General features: G+C 36.0%; 2 protein-coding genes across 2 annotated transcripts; both read right to left on the reverse strand.

Annotated features, from left to right (window-relative positions):
* Nucleotides 1-4,390: 4,390 nt before the first annotated feature.
* Nucleotides 4,391-14,205, reverse strand: LOC110103727 (transcription factor SRM1). The gene is made up of 3 exons (XM_020832544.2): nt 13,802-14,205; nt 13,185-13,640; nt 4,391-4,987 (listed from the first exon to the last, which is right to left on the reverse strand). The coding sequence occupies exons 2-3, from the start codon at nt 13,550-13,552 to the stop codon at nt 4,552-4,554; spliced, it is 804 nt and encodes a 267-aa protein (XP_020688203.1). The 5' UTR covers nt 13,553-13,640; nt 13,802-14,205; the 3' UTR covers nt 4,391-4,551.
* A 2,866-nt stretch (nt 14,206-17,071) lies between these two features.
* LOC110104133 (two-component response regulator ORR41) lies at nt 17,072-22,621 on the reverse strand. Its single transcript, XM_020833112.1, has 5 exons — nt 22,506-22,621; nt 18,315-18,384; nt 17,863-18,009; nt 17,501-17,620; nt 17,072-17,134 (listed from the first exon to the last, which is right to left on the reverse strand). The coding sequence occupies exons 1-5, from the start codon at nt 22,619-22,621 to the stop codon at nt 17,072-17,074; spliced, it is 516 nt and encodes a 171-aa protein (XP_020688771.1).
* Nucleotides 22,622-22,739: the final 118 nt, after the last annotated feature.

Consider the following 22,739-nt stretch of genomic DNA (forward strand, 5'->3'; position numbering starts at 1 on the left):
TGAGGACTTTATGATTTGAGTTTAAAGTTTCATATAAGTGCAAGCCCCTATAGTTAATTATTCATCCCGATAGTGAGAAAGAACTTTCGATTAAGACTAGTCGTCGAACGAATACATAGTATCTGACATATAGTTGCAGCCTGATTTTATGTATTTGAAAATTGAATATTTAAAAATTAAAAATTTACCATCTTGCACTTAAAGCATATGGTGGGGGGAACGATGATAAACCCGATCAAGACCCCATGATTCCGTTATCCTGAGATATCATGATCTTTGGTCTACTTTGTCAAAGGAGGTAGTTAACCCAACCCAACTGAAGGAACCTTGTCGACAGCCATTGGTTGCTTCGTCCAAGGGTACCTTATAGACATGGGGTGAATATTTGTCTAAGAGGATAAATTTGAATCCACATTAACTAACCGATGGCTTTGTGCCCTATTGATTCACTACTCAAGGATTTAACATCGTTAGGGAACATACGGCTCTCTGTGCCATGACCGTAATTTAAGGGTGCCACTTGGTGGCAAAGCCACCTGATCAGAGGGTTCCGATCATATCCGTTTACCAGTGGTGTCATTTAACGGTGAAACCACCAGTTAAAGGACGTGGTCCTTACTTGCAAAAGACGGATTGAGAATGAATTCTAGTGATATTCTTGACTAGACATTCGGTCAAATTTGTCCACCTTGGCAAATTTTTGCAAAGGGTGGATGAGTATTTTGCTTTAAGTTATTTTGGTATTTTATTTTAATTTTAAATATCTTAAATTTTGGTGATTTTTTAGCTATACATTTTATTGGGATTTGAGAGGTATTTCAAATATTTGGGAGTCTCTACGGTTGAAATATTCTGTCAACATGACCATCATTGGGATGCTTATGGACAATTTTATTTTATTGATCGAACCTTATCGACTCTGTCTACTTGTCAATAGAGGATCAAATTCTTCATCTGCTTTATGCCCTTATTAAAGAATTTTTTTGTTATAAATCTTGAAGGTCTAGCATGAACGCATAAAACAAATATCATGATCAATGTCGTGCCCGTATATTTGTTTGATAGTTTGAGCTGTGTCGACTCCTATCTATTAGCATTGAAGGATATGGCTTGAACTTAGGTCCATTTCTTGACTCATACAATATCTTCGTACGTCACGCATGTGCATAAATTACATTCGTCAGGGCCCATGCTGATATATACTTTGATTTGCATTTTGCACAATGTATTTTGTGTTATGTGTTTTATAATTTGTAATGTGTACATGCATGATGTGACTGCGTCAATGTGTATATCAATGCATGGGGGGCATGTTTGCATCATTTAGTTATAACTAGCTGGGCAAGTGATTATCACTAAAGAGTACGCAGGATTTCATTTTGGCATCTACAAATGTCTTATGTCCACTTGTATGAGTGTTACGAATCCGGTTGTGTAGTGTTCATTTCATTCATTATGCATTGGCAGTGTAGTTTAACTCACTGTAGCTTCTGCGTGTTGCCTTTTTTTTCTTCAATACTTAGCTTGTGGGAGTGTATTTCAGCTTGCAAACAAGTTGTATGGTGTATTAGGAGCCTCCTATCTGTCGCTTGCAAGTAAGCTGGTATTTGGTGTGATAGCCTTACTTTGTAAGTTTACTGCCTCAATTTATCAGCAACCTGCGATTTTTATTACTTATCCTTGCTTTTGCTTAAAGGCAAATCGTAGCATTATGCCACAGGTCATTTGTGACTTTATACAGGTAGACTATCGTGCACTAAAGAATCTCCTGCAATTGTTAGTGGATGCCATGTAGTGTGTATGATGGGCCCCTTGCAATAGCTCATAGGAGTTTGCATTTGTTGTAGTCCTTCCGCATTTACCCGAAGATGGCATGTTAAGTACATGACGAGTCGCCTACAATGACTCGTAGGTGTCTGCATTGGATGAAGGTCTTATGTATTTGCTTGCATATAGTATTTTGTATGTATGACGGGTTTCTTGTGGCAGCTTGTAGGCATTTGCATTTTTTGCATATCATTCATCTTTGCTTGCAAGGGATCAATGTATTTGACTATCATCGCATGGTCATTGACTGTAAGGGTGTCGTAGCATTCACTGCCTATTGTTTACCATCGTCTACAGGTATATTATTGTGCACACGACGAATCTTCCATCATTTTTGGTAGGAATTTGCATTTGTCACGATCTTCTATCTCATGCCTGTAGAGGATCCATCATATTGGCGATACATTCACCATTACTGCTTGTAAATAGGATCGATGTATGCATCGCAAGCTCTCCACTGTCATATGTGGGCAAGTTGTACTGAATGCAGGTCTTCTAGTGTTGCTTGTAGGAATTTGTATTTATTTTCACCCTTATGATGTTGCTTGTAGAATGGAATCCAGTGTCGTCATCTGCAAGCGAGTTAGTGTCTTTATTTGCTGGTTGTAGGCTGATTAACATGAGCATCGTGAGTCTTATGTTATTTATCTGTTGGGAAATGTGCATAATTGCCAGTATTTAGATTGTCATATTTCTTTCTTGTTCTTGCTGATCATTGCTTGCAAGCAAATCATTCTTGAAATTTTGTTCTTCACAAGTTGTTGCCTGCAAAATTGCTTATGCTTGGAAATAGATCCATCACGAGTCCCCTGTTTATCCATTAATGTTCATTTGAATGATTTGAACTATATTCTGAGATTTATATTTTTAATTTAATCGTGCATTTTAAGGTTTATGTCTAGTTCCCTGTCATCCAAGTTGTATGTTCTATACCATGTGGTCCAAATTGCAAGTTCAGTTCATTGTCATTTTGTTTAAGTTCAGGTCCTATGTTCACTAAAAATTTCGGCAACTTCCCAGCATCTCCCCTTTCTAGGGAAAATTTAGAGAGCTAGGCCTTCCCATCACGCTACTAGAACGTGTATGCTAGGTGTCGAGCAACACCGCAGTCGTGGTTCTTTAATCCCACCACGGTACGAGAGCATGTATGGGACTTCGAGGTACCTATTTGAAATGCACAGTTTTCTTTCCTTACATGCACTGAAGCACGTACACGAGTACTTAAAGTTGTCCGGCCACACTATGAGAGCTTGTACAAGGCCTACCCATCGTGTATAGTTGATCCCCCAACGCACCACTAGCACCGAATGGGGGATTTGGAGTTGAGTTTTAGACATTTATACCTTGCAAAATATGTCGGCGGTGGTGTTGGGACAATGATAACAGTGATGATCAAGGCACAAAAAGAAAAACATATTTTTTATGCGTTCTTTTTTTAAAACTTTTTCTCTTTTTTATCTAACTTTTCTCTTTTTTTATGCTAAAATGAAGGGAGGATGTAGTGAAGTAGGCTAACTCAGGTTAAGTTTGTGAGGTGGAGTGGTGTCTGGAGGCTATTAGGTGTTGTGAGTGCGCTGTTTTGGGCTGTTTGAAGTGGGCTTGGTGTCTCGATTCATGAAAATAAGTATTGCTTGGGGCTGAACTCTACTGAATTAAGAATATCTGGTTCATTGAGACATTCACACGAACACCTGAAATGCATAGTCCTGTATCTTGAAGGTCATGAATGGCTGAAATAGGGTAGTCAACGCACCTGCTTGCCGTCATAGCAGCCACATTCACCTTCTTCCCAGAATATTCCTCCAAACCATTACAATCACTCAATGGCACAACAACATTGATGTCCGAAATTCATTCACTGACCTGCTCGTGAATTGCCACGTCCAGATCAGGTTCCATATGGCGAACAATCCGCAGTTCGTGAGTTTCGGATCGAACAACACAGTCGACCATGGCGTCAATGTCGTGAGGATGGGCTTTGTTCGGTTCCAGCTTGCAATCAACCTGTTTCGATCAGGCCATGAACCAGAACTCAAACTCAGCCGTGATCATTTGAATATACTTCTGGTTTCATTAATCCAATCTCTCACTTGAACTGTCCTTTGTTCCACTCAATGGGATCCAGACCTGCAATTTGCCACTAACTCCAGAAAATTTCAAAGAAATTTTTATCTTCTAAAATTCGATTTGTATAATTGATTCGATATATTTTACTCTCTAATTCATCCTTATTATTCTTGATTTCAATTTGAAGTTCTGCCAAGGATGTTTTTAACATTTCTTTCACAAACTATAACCTTGAAAGGAACTCTGGAGTTGTTCAATTGGAGAGATGATCTTTAAAGATCTGTAGCTCCAAAAAAAAATGGGATCAGTAGCGATCGATAAATAGCAGTAGCAAACATTCAGAACTCTCTCCTCCCACGCAGAAATTATAACGAAAATTTTTTCAGCTCCTGCATTAAGAATCCCCATATCCGGTTAACTTTTCCTTCACAGTTTGGGAGAGATTGGAACCCAAACTCGTTTTGAATTACACGAAACAGTACAGATGAATTGCCAGTATCAGAAACAACATGAATCTTATATGTGGCTTCTTTAGCAGCTATCAAGTTGGTAAAATACTGGACAAGTGAAAAGATTACAGAAGCACGCAAACAGCCATTTTATTATGTTATAAGGAAATAATCAGAACTCAAATAGAAACATCCATTATGTACACACTCATCTATGGGCAGATTTACGAGTAGAGCGAGATCGAAGTGGAAAGTTGACAGGATCCTCTGAAACTACAGGAACTGGTAGAGTTACAGGAGTGCCTATAGTTGTAACAACGCCACTAATCACTGGAAGTCCAATAGCAGTGCCATAAACGCCAACACTAGGAGGTTCAGCCGATTGGTCTGATGACTGGTTGCCTGAATTCCCGGCCGGCGACATTGTTGCATTCATTTGAGGCGTCGCTGGAGCATCTCCATGACCAACAGTGGTGATGTCATGGATGCTGGATCGCCTCCGGTCTTTGTTGCCGGAGTTCAAACGGATAAAGAACTTCTGCGCATGGCTTGCCACTTGCGTAGGTGTTCTTGTCACCACAAAGTTTCGTGAAATGCTCCGCCAATCACCTTTGCCATATTTTTCAAGTCCCAGAAGAAATAGCCTATTCCATCAAATATCAGCTCGGTGAAGAAGAGGCTAATATGAAGAGAAAGAGGTGAAATTGAACAAATAACATGCATGTCACTTATATACTGAAATATTTAACAAAACACATCAAAAAGACACATGACCCAAGTACTCACAAGGCAACCAGGACAATTGGTTGTTAAAATAAAAAATCTATCTTTTTTTTCTTTTTTCTTTTTTTTTTTTGAAACTAAAAATCTAGCTTATTTGAATAGTTGAGATCTCATGCTTGTAAAACCATGAAGCATATCAAGATTATATCTAACAGAAGGGTGCTGCTATTTGAAATTTTCAAACATTATAAAAACCTTAAGAAGAGTGGGGTTGCAAAACATACTTTTTCAAACAGATCATGGATCAGCGGGAGATTTTGATGAACTTGTTCAAGCAGTGTAGTTAACTGTAGTTATCAGCAGCATCTTTAAAGAAAAAATTATGTATTATGGAAAAAATAAAGTTACTAAAATCTATGTGTTAAAATGTCAGTATCTCACTATAAACTGCTTAAATTTAGTATACAACAACAGCAACAACATCAAGCCTTTATGGCTTTATCCCACTACATGGGTCGGCTACATGAATCATTTTTCTACATTATGTCCTGTTAAGAGTAAATTTTTTTTTAAATCGAGAAAAGGACCAAAATGGTCTCTCGTTCTGAAGGATCAAAATAGTCTCCAACTATTTCGAGGGACCAATTTGATCCCTCAACTCCTTTAAATGACACTTTTTTAGTCTTGTTGTCAATTTTAAACGGAAAAATTAGATGGGCATGAGGGTATTATCGGAATAAGCAAAGAATGTTTTAAGATATCATCCCGCAACAAAACAGCATATTAATGAATCCTCAACGCGCAGCCAAGCCCGCAGTCCATCCCATAATCCCGCATCGTGGATCGCGTCTCACAACATGGATCGCGTCAATCCCGCAGTCCATCCACAGAGCAGTGATTGCATCGACCCCGCAGTCCCGCAACATTGATCCCACAATCGATCCCAGCGGTTGTCAATCACAGTCAATTTGGCCGAAGAAGCACACTAATGAAAGAAAGATGGCTACCTTCCCAACGAGCAAGCTCCTGTCGTCGTCGTTACTTCCAATCGAACAGATGAACGGCGAAGTGTGATTTCGGATCCGACAAGAAGGAACGACGTTGAAGGAGGCGAAGAAGTTATTTAGCTACTCGTTCAAAACTCTACCCATCACGCGAAGGAGGCAAAGCTGAAGAGCAAAATAGTGGAGAAGGAGAAAAGTAAATCTAGCAAATATGTCGAATCAAGGCATCTCAAAACTAATACATCTATCTTAACATTTATTCTCCTAACCTTGTCACAGAAGGTCAAATCTAATACATCTACAAATTTAGTATAATAAGATCAAAACATATGTAATAGCAATACGCTGCATAACTTGGAATCATTTAGAACATTATAACATTTACTGCTTCAACCATTTGACATAATTTGTGAACTTTTAACTAATGCATCTTCAATAATGACCTACAAATTTAGTATAATACAATCAAAACATATGTAATAGCAATACGCTGCATAACTTGGAATCATTTAGAACATTATAACATTTACTGCTTCAACCATTTGACATAATTTGTGAACTTTTAACTAATGCATCTTCAATAATGACCTACAAATTTAGTATAATACAATCAAAACATATGTAATAGCAATACGCTGCATAACTTGGAATCATTTAGAACATTATAACATTTACTGCTTCAACCATTTTGACATAATTTGTGAACTTTTAACAAATGCATCTTCAATAATGACCTGCTAGTAGTGCTAGCAGGTTGAATGCAAGACTTGTGGTGGCTGCAAGCAGTTGGTAAGAAGAAGAGCACAACTGGCAGTAAGCCAAGAGCCAGAAACAAACTAAATCAAACTAAGTATACAAAAGTGGAAGTCTGGAAGGTAGGGGACAAGATATTTATTTTTTCCCTTTCTCTAGAAGATATTTGGTTTCATATTTAAGCTGAAAGGTTCAAATATGCCAGAGAAAAAAATTAAGGACTACTTTTCAAAAGAAAAAACATGATAAAACTTCATTACATTTTCAAATTTAAATATTTGATTGTCATTGGCACTAGAAACGATATGGTATCGAGAGTCAAATTGAAATTTTATGCTATAACTAAATTCCCAACAACTGACAGTAGCATCAGAAATAAAAAGAAAATCCTTGACGATATTTATTAAACAATAATGAATAAGAATATCATCACAATTTAACTCATGCATGAATCAACAAAATATCATAAATAAGATGATAATAAAAAAGCATAACATATATCAAATAATCATGCTACAAAACAGACAAATCTGACAACATGCAATATAGACATTCAAGAAATTATTATAAAAAAAGGCTAGATGAAAAGTGAGAAGAAAAAGGTTTAGCTAAATATGTTACCCTTCATCATGAAAGATGCAGACCTCAAAATTTAATGGAAAAATAACAATAAAATTAGCTTCAATAAGTTGAGTAGATTAACATAAACAATCATCATTACACCACATGTCAAATAACACCACAAAAAATCAAAAATAAAATGAAAAAAAGATTGTTGTGAACTCGGCTAAGATTAAAAAGGTGCATTGAAATGCGTAATAGTCGGTTGGGTGGCTGGTTCAACCGAACCAGCCAACCCATCTATTAACAGCCACGACCCCAAAAAGGGGTCGATATTGTGAGTTTCGTGAACAGAGCGCCGGGTGGACAGAAGGTTCGTGCGAGAGAGCGAGGTGAGTTTCATTTTTCCAAATTTTGCAAACTATTGTTTTCAATGATAAGAATTAATCATTGCTTTTCTTTCCTACTGTTAAAGGAATGATAATTTTGGAAGAAATTTATGTGGATGAGAAGAACGATCGAGAAGAAAAGGGAAGAAGGTTTGTTGAAATTTTTCCTTCCTTTTTCTTATAAATTTCGTTGATTTATTCACGTGAACGCGAATGATATTTTCACAAAGGATAAGGAAGAGATTGAAGCGAAGAAAAAAGAATTTGGGAGAAAAAGAATTTTGGGAGTTTGAGAAGTTCCCATTTGTAAGTGAATTTCTTCTTATAAAATTTTTTATTGATATTTTGTTATTGAATCACAATTTTATTTTTATATGAAAGTTATTGTATGAATTTAAGGTTTTAGGAAGGTAGAGATCAAGTCGTAAGAGTTGATCCCGCGAGGATTCAACAAGCAGGGAAATTGATTCAAGGTTATATCAAGCATTGAAGGCCTAAAAAGTTCAAAGTGGGTAATTATAATTATGAATCTCAAAATTTTGTATTATTCTTTTAATACGATATAATATTTTGCATTATAATATTGCTTTCAAAGTTTTATTTTTAAAGACCATCACGTGTGAAATATTGAAAGATTAAATGTCTAAATAATTGTAAATATTATTACAACAAAAAATAAAATAATCAAATAACATAAATGAAATTATGTATATGAATGAAAAAGAATACATGTATGTATTAAGGAAATATGCAAACAAATAAATGACATATGAAAATGAATAAAAATGTTCAAGATAAATGAAAAAAAAGGAAAATGATATGTATGAAAAGTACAGAAGTTCACCTCCTAATGGTACTGGCCGGGGACGCTGTACTCGTGAACATAAAAAGGAAAAGGTCATGGAAATGGAAATGGAAATAAATGGAAAAGGTTGTACCTTTGGGTACATTGAGACGGTGCTCCTGTACAAATTAAATGGGAAAATGAAATATTAAAGTTTCAAAATGCTTTAAAATGTTTTAAAAGAAAATGGCCGGAGATTTATAAATTACTAAAATGAATGAAATAATGTTAAAAAATAATATGATGCATATTAAAGAATATTTATATTGATTGTTTAATAGTTACCCACTTAGTTTACACTATAAACTCAAACCCCTAAATTAATATCTCAGGTAAATCCCCAAAGAAAAAGAAATGGCTGAAAGAGAAGAATTCATCTATAGAAGACGACGTGCAAATGACAACAAGTAAAATAACTGATGAAACTGCTTAGTTTGGTTCTAGATTGATTAAAGTTTTCTTTGTGTTTAGTGTCTCTTCAGTTGATGGAAAGTTTATGTTAATGTGCTTTATTTAGAATGTGATGAATTTATAATACCGTCTAACTTTCAGTTCCCGACTCGTTAAATCGAGTATCCGGGCCAGGTCGTGACAAAATACCTATTGTTTGAGAAGAGGCACTAATAGGGCTCTTCAAGGTGATCACTTACTCGATATGAATCATCTTGTGCCTTACATGGCCTTAGCACCTCAGGAGCTTAGGTACTACCACCTCAATAAGTATATGGTTGGATCCATTTTATGCTTTTATGGTTTGAACAACCCACAGAAAGTTAGCCCATAAAATAAGGTATGGAATGGCGTATATTTAAGCTAGATAATGTATGTTGTGCTAGCAGTTAGAAAAAGCAGGGTACTTTTGGGCATGGTATAGTTAAATACAGTAGCTTGCAACAAATATACAATGAAAAAAAATACCCTTTAAAAAACAACCATAATATGATTACAGGTGAACCAGCAGATAAGAGCACAGACTACACCAAATTGAGGAACAACACATTGTTGGATAACCATGTGAAAGTTTCCAACTGTCAACAAACTGCAACATATATCTGGCTTCTTCACAGCAGTAAATCCATTTGAAGGCTCAAAAAAAGTTTCAATGAATTAACAACAATCATCATCATCCCAATATTTGTGATTAACTTTATAAATCCTTATTTTCCATTCATTTCTCCTGAGTATTGCAAGATGTGTTAGCATGTTCTTTGCAAATCCTTCTGAACTTCTTCTATCAATATTGAGGTGCTAAGGCCATGTAAGGGTGATCTCTTGTTGACTTATTCAAGTTTGAATAACATTCTTGCCAAGCAAGCATTGAACAACCAATTTTTGAACATTCACGAGTTACGGAAGTTTTATAACATCTAGTATGTGATTCCCCATGTGTTGTACGGGTTAAATTTCATTTTCTTTAGGCCAAAATTAATCGTGAGCCAAAGGAAAATTTAATAGTTTTGATTGATTTGCCCATATGATTATCAATGTTATTGACTAGCCATTTTCAGATCAACTATGTGTTCATGGAGTCTTTATTTCCTTCTTGCCAGAGGACTTTGACAATGTCGATGAAGCTTAGTTTATCTTTATAACTGGAATGGTGCCTAAAGCATGTCAATATCATCAAAGTCACTTAATGATTGCTCTGGTCACTCTTCAGTGATAGTCTAAAAGTTATCATTGACTTTCAACCTGACGCAATTAATGGTAAGAAAGAAATTGATCCTTGTATATAGACAAAAGATCAATGAAGGAAAACAAAAGACCCCATGCAACATAAAAATCGATGACAAAGGGTAGCCTTCAAAGCTTAGTTGGGCCAAAGATTGACCATGTGGTCTTCAATTTAGCAGGACCAAAGATCAACGGTTCATTAATTATTCATTATATTCTTTTCAATTTTTTAAAGAAGTTAATATTTTATCCTCTTTTTATTTTCTTTATTTTCTTGCTATTCTCATTAGTGGTTAGGAGAATGATGGCAGCAGCCAATTCTCTACTGTGGGAAATAGTCAGATCAGATGCATGGGCAACCTTAGACTCGCTTAGCAACCACAAGACAATAATCACTTACTAATGATTTGTTAGTCACCATTGAATACTTGATCATGTGTAATGCTTGGCCAAAAAGCAATCAATTCAATATCCAAACCAAAGATCAACAAAGGGAGGAGAGATCTCGTACTAAAACAAAAATCAACGATAGAGAGAGAAGCCCATTTACATCAAAGATCAATGATGCTAGGTCTTCAAATTAGCCAAACCAAATATGGATGCACTTCAATTATTCACCTGTATTTGCACATAAGAATTGTTGAGAGAGGAAAGACTAGTTTCATACCTGTCCTTGAGCAAAAAAGTCACCAAATTCGAGGTTGCAAAGTGTTATTTTCTCAAACTGGAGGACGCAGGGCTCAAAAGAGGTAAGAGTGTACTTGTGCTTGCACTTGCTAAAGTTGGAGAGGATTTTGATGCAAGTGAGAAAGAGATAAATTGCAAAGGATGAGGGGGGAATACAAGAGTAAAGCATCCGGATGAGAGGAAAAATGAGCTGAAAGAGTCATTGGAAGAGTGAAACAGCGCGTGACTGGGAGCAAAAGCGAGTGGCATTGAGGAGGGCAAGAGCGGTGCAGTAGACACAAGAGAAATAAGGAAATCATAGATAACCATAGTGATATGTGCTAGGTTGCTTTCTATGGGAGAGGGAGATTGCATAGGATGTTCTCATACTTTCATAGAGGGTGGATGTGGTGATGCATAATCATGTGAAGGTGATGTGAAGATCATGCAAGATTGGCGTGATGCTTTTTGAGCTCGAATGTGAAGGAAACGAAGAAGTTAATGATTTGAGTATGTTTTTTGCATTATAATTGTTTCTGTAATATAGATTGCCTTTTTATCAAACAAAACTAAAGCTCCACTATCTTAAGATGGCAAAGAATTCTATTTAACATAATCTTTAACAAAAGAAAAGGTTGAATGTCTTTCAATCAAAGTTGCGAGTTATATGAAAAGTATTATTACATAATATGACAACATAGATTGAACATAACACGACAAGTCATTGAGAATGAATAATGAATAATTGGAAACTTATTAAAGTCTAGATCAAACATGATTTTTCTACATCTTCCGAGTCAAGAATGTTCTCCAAACTATGATACTTGTCAATTAATCTTAGATGATTTTCTGCAACCAGTGAAGAATTCTACAAGTAATAAAATTGTATTTATACTGTTGATAACAGGCAGCCCTCTACCTAAATAATGTCCTCTTCATACATTTTAAGCCCCTACTTTGGCAAAAACATTATTGAATTTAGCATGACAATCATATTAGTGTACTAAATTCATAACCATAAATGTGTAATATTTCTACTTATGACTTCGTGCCATAAAAATGCACAACAATAGAGTCAATCAAGATGAGAAAACAATTTTAAAGATAAATCATACTTTGGTTTCTATGCTTGAAAAAAAAGTTGCATTTTGATCCATGTTTCTTTATGTCCCTGTATGGTTCCCTCAAGTTTACAAACATGCTTACATTGGTCCATTTCTATTAGTACCATTTAAACCAATTAAAATTGAAAAAATAAATAGCCAAAGCCATTTAAGCCCCATTATAATATTTCTTTATAAGAGAAGTTTAATTCAGACACTTAGAACAGCACACTTCTAACTCCGACCATGCTAGTGAGGGGTTGCAACCATATCCCCTCTCACAATCCTCATTGATGGATCCCACTACACTTAGTTGCACTTGATGGCATGCTATGTCTGACAATTAGATAGTTAAAACCAATAGACCCACTGGTTTTAGCCGGCCGCCACCAATATTGCATAAGATTCAAGAGCATGTGACTACTATGATACCTCCACGTGATTAAATGGACTATTGTTGCATCGTTTGAGCAAAAATGATGCAAAATATGAAGTATTTTCATTAGGCTTCGATTTAGCTTCTCAAAAACACCAATGATTGACTCCACCCATGAACTTAAGCGTTTGGGTTAAAAATGGATTGCACCACCAATGAATCTAACCCAATTGTGACCAGATTTTATACAATCCCAAAGAAGACAAGCTAATAGAAAAGTACAACCAAGCTTATCCAACATGCTAGTCAGAGCTCACTAATATTGTATGTAAGTATGGATGTGTATATATAGATATATGGTCATTTACACCAAAGGAAAAAGGTTTCTTACTGAGACAAATCTGTCTAGAGCGCTCATTCCATAAACACCATCAGCAGTATTTACTCAGAGAAACTGATAAGGCAGATAAAATCACTATTCAATTTCTTTATTGATAAACGCAGTCTAAGGTAGAATGCCCGGAGGTAAACCATAATAACAAGTGCTAGTTCTAACAATTGCCAAAAAAAGTTGAACTTGACAATAAAGTAACCAAAGCAGTCCAAAATACCAACTTATTGCCTATAATGAATATTTAGGAAAGTAAAACATGTGCAAAAAGATTCAAAGCTATAATCAAAACCATGAAAGTACAAAAATACTTATAGTGGCCTTGTTAATAAAGTTCAAGACGATGATTGCACGCACCGGTGCTCCTCCTCAGTCCATGCTATACCCTTCCTCCTCTCCTGCTCCAACCTCGTTCCTTTGCTGCACTCATGACCATTTCCCTGCCCGCTCTTTTTACTACACACTCCATCATTGGCTGATTCAATAGTAGTTTTTGAAGAAGGATAGCAAGGTAAAGGAATCAAACCCGACTCAATAGCACCAACGTCCTCTTCCAAAAGCTGGTAATGATGCATAATCTCCTCTAAAGTCTTCATCGGCACATCTACTGCAATTTTCTCCCACCGAACATCCCCATCTTCTGCATAAACAGCCAAAGCATTCTCAAACGCCTTCTCCTCCTCCCAGCTCCACGAGTAGCTGCCGCTTGCCTCGTCCATGGCCATTACAAGAGCGTATCAACCTATTCTCCACCCTTTTCTCCAATCCTCTTATATGGGTGAGCACAAAAAGCAATTTTTTGGATCTGGTTCACTTAAAAAAAAAAAAAAAAAAAAAAGCGACTGAGACAGAACAGATAAAATGCGCAGGAAGATAAATAACGTCGTCAGAGGATAGATGCCACGGCACTGCCCGACTGCCGCAAAGCGCCAAGAAACAATTGCACCAAATGGCTCAAAGGCTTGAAAGATTACAGAAGAAAGAGAACATGATGAAGTAAGGTCCCGCGCTCCAAAACAAACAGCTTCCCAAAAATGCAAGAAGACCGCTGCTGCTGACCAAATGATTGAGGTGAATAATTTACAGAGGGGAAATTGCTCCAAAAGGGTATTAGGGCTTTGGGGTCGGAAATGAAGAGCGAAGAGAGAAAGTTGGACGAGGGTCACCATTCTCGAAGAGTGTAGGCAACTGAGGCGGCCATAGAAGGGGTTTTACATTAAAACCCTCGTAGCAAAAACAAAAACCTAAAAAATCTCACAACTTGACCATGATTTTAAATTGAACGGTCGAACTTATGGATGTTTCACACCAAACTCTGGCGGTAAAAAAAGATCATATCTTTGCGCGCGAGCTTCATCAATTTTTTATCTTTCGGTTTTCAACTTTCCATTTCTTCTATAGATTCTAAATCTTTTCTCCATAAACTTTCTGCATTACAGGTTCTGTGCAAGTAAGAAAAAAAAAATATAGAATTTTACCACAACTACCAAAACGAAAATGACGTTTTGACAAAATACACCCCGCTGTGATATGAATTGAGCGATTAGATGCGTTGTCCAAAACAAATGAGTATCACGTTTCAATTAAGAACAGTTTTTATGGATCGACAAAAGAGGCTGTTACACTTGTTTGAGACAGCTTAATTTCGCCATTTCAATTTTGAAACCGTACTTTTTATTTTAAATTTTTATGTGTCATTTTTGTAGAAATATTTTTAGAGGGCTCTTTTTTTTGCACTGTTTTCAAAAGTTTTCTAATATTAACTTCTACGTTAGAAACTCATTCTCTCAAACAAAAATTATCTTTAAGAAAAGATACAAAATATTAAAATTGATACGTCATAAAAAAATTATCTTGATCGAGCATGAATCTCGAGGCAAAAATCAAGTTGAAAACTTCAAAAATTAAATCAGAGAGCATATGAACTCTGATTACAGCAAACTTACAGTCAAAATGAGCGTCTCGGAAATACGAACCCAACGACACCAAATTCAACTCAATCCGAGCCCAAATGAGTCCAAATCAAGGACCAGAAGCGTTGTTGGAAGATTCGAACCACAATTTGGATTACCAAATGGTTTCCAAAATTGACAAGCTTGTAATCAAATCGAGCGGCTCGACGATAAGAATCCAACGAGCCCAAGATCACCAAATTCCGACATCATTAAGGCCTTCAAATGCCTGATAAATGGTGCATGATCAAGGGATTCAATATTGGCCGTCCATTCGACCACTCAACATTTACCCCTGATCTCTTGCTTATTTACGGGTCATGCCACTCCAAAAAATCTATAAATAGACCCCTCATTTCTCTTGAGAGGGGGAGGAAAACAAGAAGAAGGAGGAGAAGAAGAGAAGAATATTAGGAGGGAAGAACTCCTCCTCGACCACAGCCACCGAAATTCTGTCCGAACGACGTCGAAATTCTGCCCGACCTCTCCAAGCGACGCCGGGGTTTCACCTAAAATCCAAGTAACATAAGAGTTCTGTCTGAATACCATCTAATGCTGGAGTTCTCCTCGGCCACTAACTGACGGCGAAATGCTACCCGACGCCAGACCTCCACTCTTCGCTAAGTTTCTACCTGACGCAGGACTTCTACCGGGTATTAGACTATTGTTGGACATCTATCTGATATTGGATTTATGTCCATTGTTGGACTTCTACCTGACACTGTCCTTCTGACATTCATCGTCAGACAACAGTCCTTCCAACCTCCGTCGCCAGCCGACTACGGTCCGCCTGACTTACGTCGCCCACCAACTACAGTCCTTCTGACCTCCGTCGCCCGTCAACTACGGTCCTCCTGACTTACGTCACCCGCCGATTACGGCCCTTCTAACTTACGTCACCCATCGACTACAGCCTTTCCGACCTCCTTCTCCCATCAACTACGGTCCTCCTAGCTTACGTCATCTGCATACTACAGTCTTTTTGACCTCCGTCACCAGACTATGGTCCTCCCGACCAAACGAAGACGTAAATAGTGATTCTTTGTATTCACATCATGTAATATACTCTATAAAATGTACATCAAGTTAAGGCCTTCTCCTAAGAAAGGGCATCATTTGAAATCAACTGCAATACTAGTGGATTCATTCAAACTGGGCTAGACCCTGTGGTTTTTCCCCCTTTTCAGGGGTTTTCCATATAAAAATCTTGGTGTCTCATTTATTGATGTATCCTCTCTCTAATCTGATTGCATGCTGGATTTTCGTACAACGCTAAGACGCTAAATTTTCTATTTTTCTACCGCCACGAATATTCCTGGACGCAACAAAAAACGAAGCCTAAACTATATAACCAAAGAACAAAATGATAAATTATGATGATTGATATGATATGAAGCTTAAATTAGATTTAGTCTTCATTTATGATAGTTTTCATATTGTTTTATAAAATAATTATTTAGTGAAAAAATTTTGTGAAAATATATATATATTCGAAGCCTCTATCTCTTCTAGTGCTAATATCATAAGCTTTTATGAGCTTCCGCATGCAGCAATGTAACATTTTTTACATAATAAATTTATTTGTGTGAGAAATATAATATTATGAGAGTATTAATAGATTTTGATTAAGTGATGAACTATAAAATGGATTATAATATTTTTTTTTTACATGAAACTTTTTTTCAAAGTAAAATAAATCATGAAGTATACCCTAGTTACATAGTTTTCAAGCTCTTGTCCCACATGTGGGATAAAGTTTTTACTGATTTCTAAGACAGTTTTTTAATATTAAAAAATTTTAAAAATAGAATTTTTTTTTTGTTAAAAAATTGTTTTAGAAAATGATAAGAAAGTTGTCTCAAATGAAACCTAAACATCGAAGGAAAATCAAGCCCTGTAAGTTCAGTCCATAATTTGGTTCAATAAGATTCGATTATTGATATGCTTACCAAAATAAGTTAAAGTTAATTAAGGGAGCTGATCAAGCTTTTAATCTAATTAAATTAAAACTTCGTTTGGGATGGCTTTCTTACGGGTTCTTAAAGCAGCTTTTTAGTATAAAAATTAAAAAATTTATACTAAAAAGTTGCTTTAAGAAACACTAAGAAAGTAGTCTCAAACGAAGTATAAATGAGGATTATATAAATATCACTCAAAACTCCTCTATTTAGAAAACAAACACTTATTACAGTTTCTTGAGAAGATGGATTAATCATAATTTGGTAGAGTACAAATTTGTCACTTTTTTCTTCAAAGCTCAGTGGAATATCACTCTAAAGCTTTCTATTTTTTTCAAATCCCTTGAACGGATCTGTTACCATTCGGAGCTGATAGAATTGCTGCAGAAAGAATTAGCTGAACAGCAGAAAACAGGTAGAAACAGCATATTGTAATATTATTTCAATCTGAAAACTCCATTACAAGATACAGGAAATATATATTATCTCTTCAAATCTGAATAAAAAACTGAGTTTGTTATATAACAAAGGATATGATTGCTGGAGGAAAAGTTCTGTAAAGGCAGAACAGAGAACCTCATTATTGTATTTTTTGAGAGAACTCATCACTTATCAAAAAGCTTCTTGTGATCAAACAACCCATTTAGCAAGAATGCAGGTCAGTTTTTCTCTTGAAAGAGGCTGCTTTTCCATTGATCAGTAAATAAATTAGCAATTCCATCAGGAAAATTCTACTAAAACTTTAAGAAGAGTAAATAACTACCTTAGTTTGATACTCATTAGCTCCAGCCTGAATAAAAAGGTCTCTATCAGATTGCAGATCGCCAGCAGATAATGCAATTATGGGAGTCTTTACCCCCAATATACGTAGCAATCTTGTTGCCTGAAATCAACCAAAGCTCGATTAGTTATTATAATTACAGAACTTATTCAATCAGAACTATCACAAATATGAAACATTCACTTCACATTATATAAACTGTAACACATTCTCTCCCAAATGAAATTTTCAAGTAAACATTCTTCTATTAATTTGCACATCAATCAAAACATTCTACTTTTATTTCATATAAAATTCCAATTATATGAAAAAAAAAAAAGTTCCATAAAGCTAGCGCACAGCACCTCGTGGCCATCCATGATGGGCATCTCTTTGTCCATGAAGATTAGATCACAGGTGTTTCCCTTCTCAAAATAATCCACTGCCATTTCTCCATTCTGCACCTCATGCAACTCCGCATCTAATCCCTTCATAAGTTTTCTCATTAACACCTACAATTCAATGAAATCAAGTTGGAAAAGATGGTGAAAAAAACCAATAAGGAAATCAGCTCATCATAATTTTGCATTTTGACTAATTCATGATAAGCTACAGAAGTATATGCTATTGAAATGAACCAAACTTGTTATTCTCTCTCTTTTTTTTCGCATTTTCTGATTGCTCTACTCAATACCTTACCAATCCATTAAATGGAAAAAAAATAAAAAAAAATAGCACTGCATGTCAATTTCTGCATGCAAGAACAAATCTGGATTTATGGGATTGAGAGCAGGAATATAAGGAACAATTTCTGCACCCTGTTGATATCCATGTCCTCCACCAGCAAAATTTTCTTGGAACTGGAAGTCATTGCAATGCAACCTTGCCTTCAGTGCTTGTAAAATGAAGAATAGAAACAGTAAGGATACAATGTTTTTTGTGTAAACCATTCATTATATAACCAATTCTTCCAAGTGGCAACCGATGTTTCAATATCACTTTCTCCCAATTGAGTAAGTCGTCAAATAATCACCAATTTCCCCACTACTACTTTAGTCTTATTTAGTAAACTGCAACTATTAATAACATGACCAAAGTGATTGACTTGTCATAATCACATCATCATCATTGTAGCAAATTTGGTTGCTTGTTGTTAGCATAAACGTTTTAAAAATAGAAAAAATTTGTTAGAAATCATTTGGTTGGATGAAGATAAATAATGATTTTAAACGGTGTGGATCCCTCCAAACATAATAATTACATTTTTATGGATGAAATGAGTGAAAATAAAATTATAATTTTTGAAAGAATGTTTTCTACTTGATACAATCAAATGAGCTCTTGGGATCCCACCGGGTTTAGCTGGGCTGGTGGGCGAGCATGGTTGGGAACCCCCCAACCCATGTTCGAATCCTCTCTCATGCAGCGCGACCACTTAAATGGGGAGAAAATAACTACAGGTCCTGCTCCTGTGGGGCTGGTTGCTGGTAGGCTCGCCGAGGGATTAGTTGTGCCGCTAAAGGCCTCCTAAAGGGGGTGATAGCAGGTAGATACCCCCGTTTCTTAAAAAAATATTGAGCTCTTGGGTTCATTGGTTGGTAGCTTAAAGTTAGAAAAAAAAATGTTTTGAAAAATAGTGGCGATAAGTAACCGAGTTAACTATAATTGGTTACAGCTTCAGCCCTATTAAATTTTCATTCTCCGTTCATTTATTTACAACGTTGCATGAGGTGCTACCTCTATTTTTCACAAATCTTTTTGCACTTAGTCATATTGCCATTGATCTTTCAATTTCTTTTCCGATTCTTTCAAATAAATTGTATCTATTTTATCCACCCATCATAACGGTACCTTCTTCCCTCAATTATATATGGTTAAATTATTCAAGTTTTTTTTCACTATCTTATCTTCCATAATTATTATACTCTTGCTATCTTTTTAATATAATAATTTCTCACTCCATCCTTCATAATTTTATCGCACATCCATACTAAGAGAATCAAATAATATAACTCTTCTATGATTGAAGAGTATCCATGGTTTTGAAAACAAAAACGTGACAAAAGGTTGGACTGGTCCTCTAACATAATCACCGTGATTAAAAAATTGGATTTGCATGGAACCACGATCAACTCAGGCTCCATTTGGGACAGCTTTTTTATTGCTTCTTAAAACAGATTTTTAGTACAAAATTTAAAACTCCATTTTAAAAAACAATAAAAAATCATCCAAACGAAGCTTTCTAAAAACCGGAGGTCAAACAACACAACCCTTAAAAGGGGTAGTTGAATCGGTTTGAATAGAAATTGCAATGTAAAGATGGAGTTGGAATGCACTATTTATGAACTTATTTCATACATAATGCTACATTTCATGATATATATATTATATATAGCACATTATCGAACATTTATTATCTTTATTAAAAATATTACAACATCACAATATAACTCTCATTGGTTTCCTATTGAACCTTCGAACATTTACTACCATCGGTTCAATGTCCGGTCCAGTCCTACAAACTATTGTGATATCACAAAATCTTACGATTGCATAAAGAATTTCTTGAGGTTTCTCATGCTCTCTCATGGTAGCTGAAAAAAGATCAATTTCTTTCTTTTTGGCAGCATCATATAATGCTTAAGTAGATCTTGTGAAAGATTTTTATGGGACCATTTTTAGCTGGCAATTGTTTATCTTAAGTTAATCTTTGAGTTGAAACCAATTGCTTAAGAAAGATGTTTGTGACCATTTCCATTTACTTTACCTTGAATATCAAAAGTAGTACAGTGACCCAACTGGCAGAGTTCCCAATATAGGAGAAGAAAGGGAAAGCCTATTCTCTCTATTATTCTATCCAACATTTGGCCTACTTTTAGCACCAAAGTCTGAAAATTTTAGACATATTGATACTGATTTTTTTTAAATGGAAGTTTGCTGCAAAGGGTAAAAATAAGATTAGATTATTCTCCCATAAATGCATTTCTGTTACCTCAGATGCAGTGCACCAAATAAGAAATAGAAGAAAACTTCTGATCTACTTAAACTGCTATTTATCATTTAGGAATCTGATGGGATAGCTCAGCATTAATACATATTAGTGGAAACTATCCAAATAATCTCTTACATCACAATCAATCCTATTCTATTATTAAAAGCAAAATACTACAATATTGAGTCGATGTATTCAGAGTTGCTTCTGAAGCCAGTTGCTAGTCTGAGAAGAGTTTCAATAACCAATAAATTGGCAACTACCACCTTACAGGAATTTTTATATTGAGCCCATAGTTTTATTCATCATTATACAAATGATTTGCAAAACGGCTGTTAAAAACTTAAAATCATTGCTTTCTTCTTAAAAACATGAGAGAATTTTAAGCTCATGACATTTTAGAGCTTTATTTTGATACTAATAAGCATATGATTGAAATTACTAATGCCTATATTTAGGCTTCGTTTGAGACGGTTTTCTTACTGCTTTTTAAAAAAGCTTTTTAATATAAAAATTTTTTGAACTATAAACTTTTTTATTAAAAAGTTCCTTTAAAAATAATAAAAAAGTCGTCCTAAATAAAGTCTTAGGTTTCGTTTGAGACGGCTTTCTTACTGCTTTTTAAAGCAGCTTTCAAGTAGAAAAAATTAAATTTTTGTAGAAAAAATTGCCTTAAGGAGCAGTAAGAAAGCCGTACCAAACGAAACCTTAGTGATTTCAGGATCTAAGGTTGGCATTAATTGTGATGCATAATGCCAAATCATTTGTAGACCCATGGTTGTTATGGAAAAGCTTATGAAGATCAAATGGCTGCAAGCAACTAAGAGATTGTTATAGTCAATTGAGTCAATAGGTTCAATAAATTTTTGAACTAGATTTTGCTACACCTTTAGCTCATGTTCTTCAAAAAATCCTCCTAGTTCTTCAGATCTTATCTTTCCCAGAGCCTGAAATAAAATTCTCTTTACATAAGATGTATTACTTTGGTTTTACTTTTTAAGGATTTACCTTTCTATATGTTATTAGATAGTTTTTTGTAAAATCTGCCAAGTATAGCTAGCAACAATAAATTTTGAAGATATCAAAGAAGTTCAGGCCAAACAATTGAATAAGAAAATGATTATTCCATTAGGACGAGACTCCATTTTTTTAAATTAATGAATATTAATTCTATAAGAAAAGCTTTGGATTAGGATATTTTGAACTAAATTTAATATGAATTACATGCTACGGAGAGGGATGGTCCAACAGAGATCATTGAAGCTCATGTTGGGAGAGTCAATGAAGGCCGGTCGCCATTCGCTGAGGTTGGTCATAGTGAGTGTAATAACTTTGAATTAATTTTGCCTAAATTCCAAGAATTTGGTTGGCTAAGCACTGCGGCACTAGGTGGACAGCGTCAAGGCATTGAGCTCTCCTGCACATTTGTGAAAAATGAATTTACGTTGTGACGTTGAGTCCAAAACAGTGCAAACACCACTGGAAAATCTTCTATTACCGGCGGAAATAGGCAATTTTCCGGCTAAAATTAGGTTTACAACAGATTTTTTTATGCCGATATAAATCTCATAGGAAATACAAACCAACAGTTTATTTCTAGCGGAAAAGTTTTTTCGGCGGAGTTCCACTAAATAGCCGAAAATTATCGACTCGTAAACCACAAGAGAACCACCAGAGATTTCAAGTGGTATTACCAACGGTAGGGGTGTCAATTCGGGTCGGCGAGTCTGGTTTGGGTCAAACATGAGTTGACCCAACTTTAAACGGGTCAACCCGAACCCAACCCATTTTTGCAAACGGGTTGGCTATTTCAACCCGGACCGACCTGCGAGGGTTGTCGGGTTGACACAACCTGACCGGATTTACGAGATTTAGCCGAAGAAGTGCATGCGAGTTGAGCTCCCGTTGATGGTCGCTACTTATAGTTCCAATTCAAAGCCGATGGCGAAGCAGCGGCAACGACGAATCAACGACAGCTGCGGCATAACTCATGAGAAAACGCAACGCGACGATGACCTGTCGGGCAACGCACGAGAAGTGACCGAAGAGATGGGAGTCGGCAACGCAGGCATTCGGGCACTCGACACAGGCAAGGCGGGCAACAGACACAGGTCAAGTTGAACCCAACCCATTTCACGAATAGGTCGACCCGAATCTAACTTTTTCTGGGTCTGATTTTGAGCCGTGTCAATAATTAACACCTCTTACCAGCATCAACAATCGTAGCTATTTTCCTACGGGTCGATCGTC

The sequence above is a fragment of the Dendrobium catenatum genome, unplaced genomic scaffold (assembly GCF_001605985.2).
Source record: "Dendrobium catenatum unplaced genomic scaffold, ASM160598v2 fragScaff_scaffold_30, whole genome shotgun sequence".
NCBI classification, from domain to species: domain Eukaryota; kingdom Viridiplantae; phylum Streptophyta; class Magnoliopsida; order Asparagales; family Orchidaceae; genus Dendrobium; species Dendrobium catenatum.

Coding starts and splice junctions, on each gene's coding strand:
- LOC110104133 (XM_020833112.1), bottom strand. CDS start 22,621: ATGGGTTGGGTTCAACTTGACCTGTGTCTGTTGCCCGCCTTGCCTGTG. Junction 18,385..22,505: donor TCTCGTGCGTTGCCCGACAG/GTCATCGTCGCG, acceptor CAAGCACTGAAG/GCAAGGTTGCATTGCAATGA. Junction 17,621..17,862: donor CCATCATGGATGGCCACGAG/GTGCTGTGCGCT, acceptor GGTTGATTTCAG/GCAACAAGATTGCTACGTAT.
- LOC110103727 (XM_020832544.2), bottom strand. CDS start 13,552: ATGGCCATGGACGAGGCAAGCGGCAGCTACTCGTGGAGCTGGGAGGAG. Junction 4,988..13,184: donor TGGACTGAGGAGGAGCACCG/GTGCGTGCAATC, acceptor TTGATGGAATAG/GCTATTTCTTCTGGGACTTG.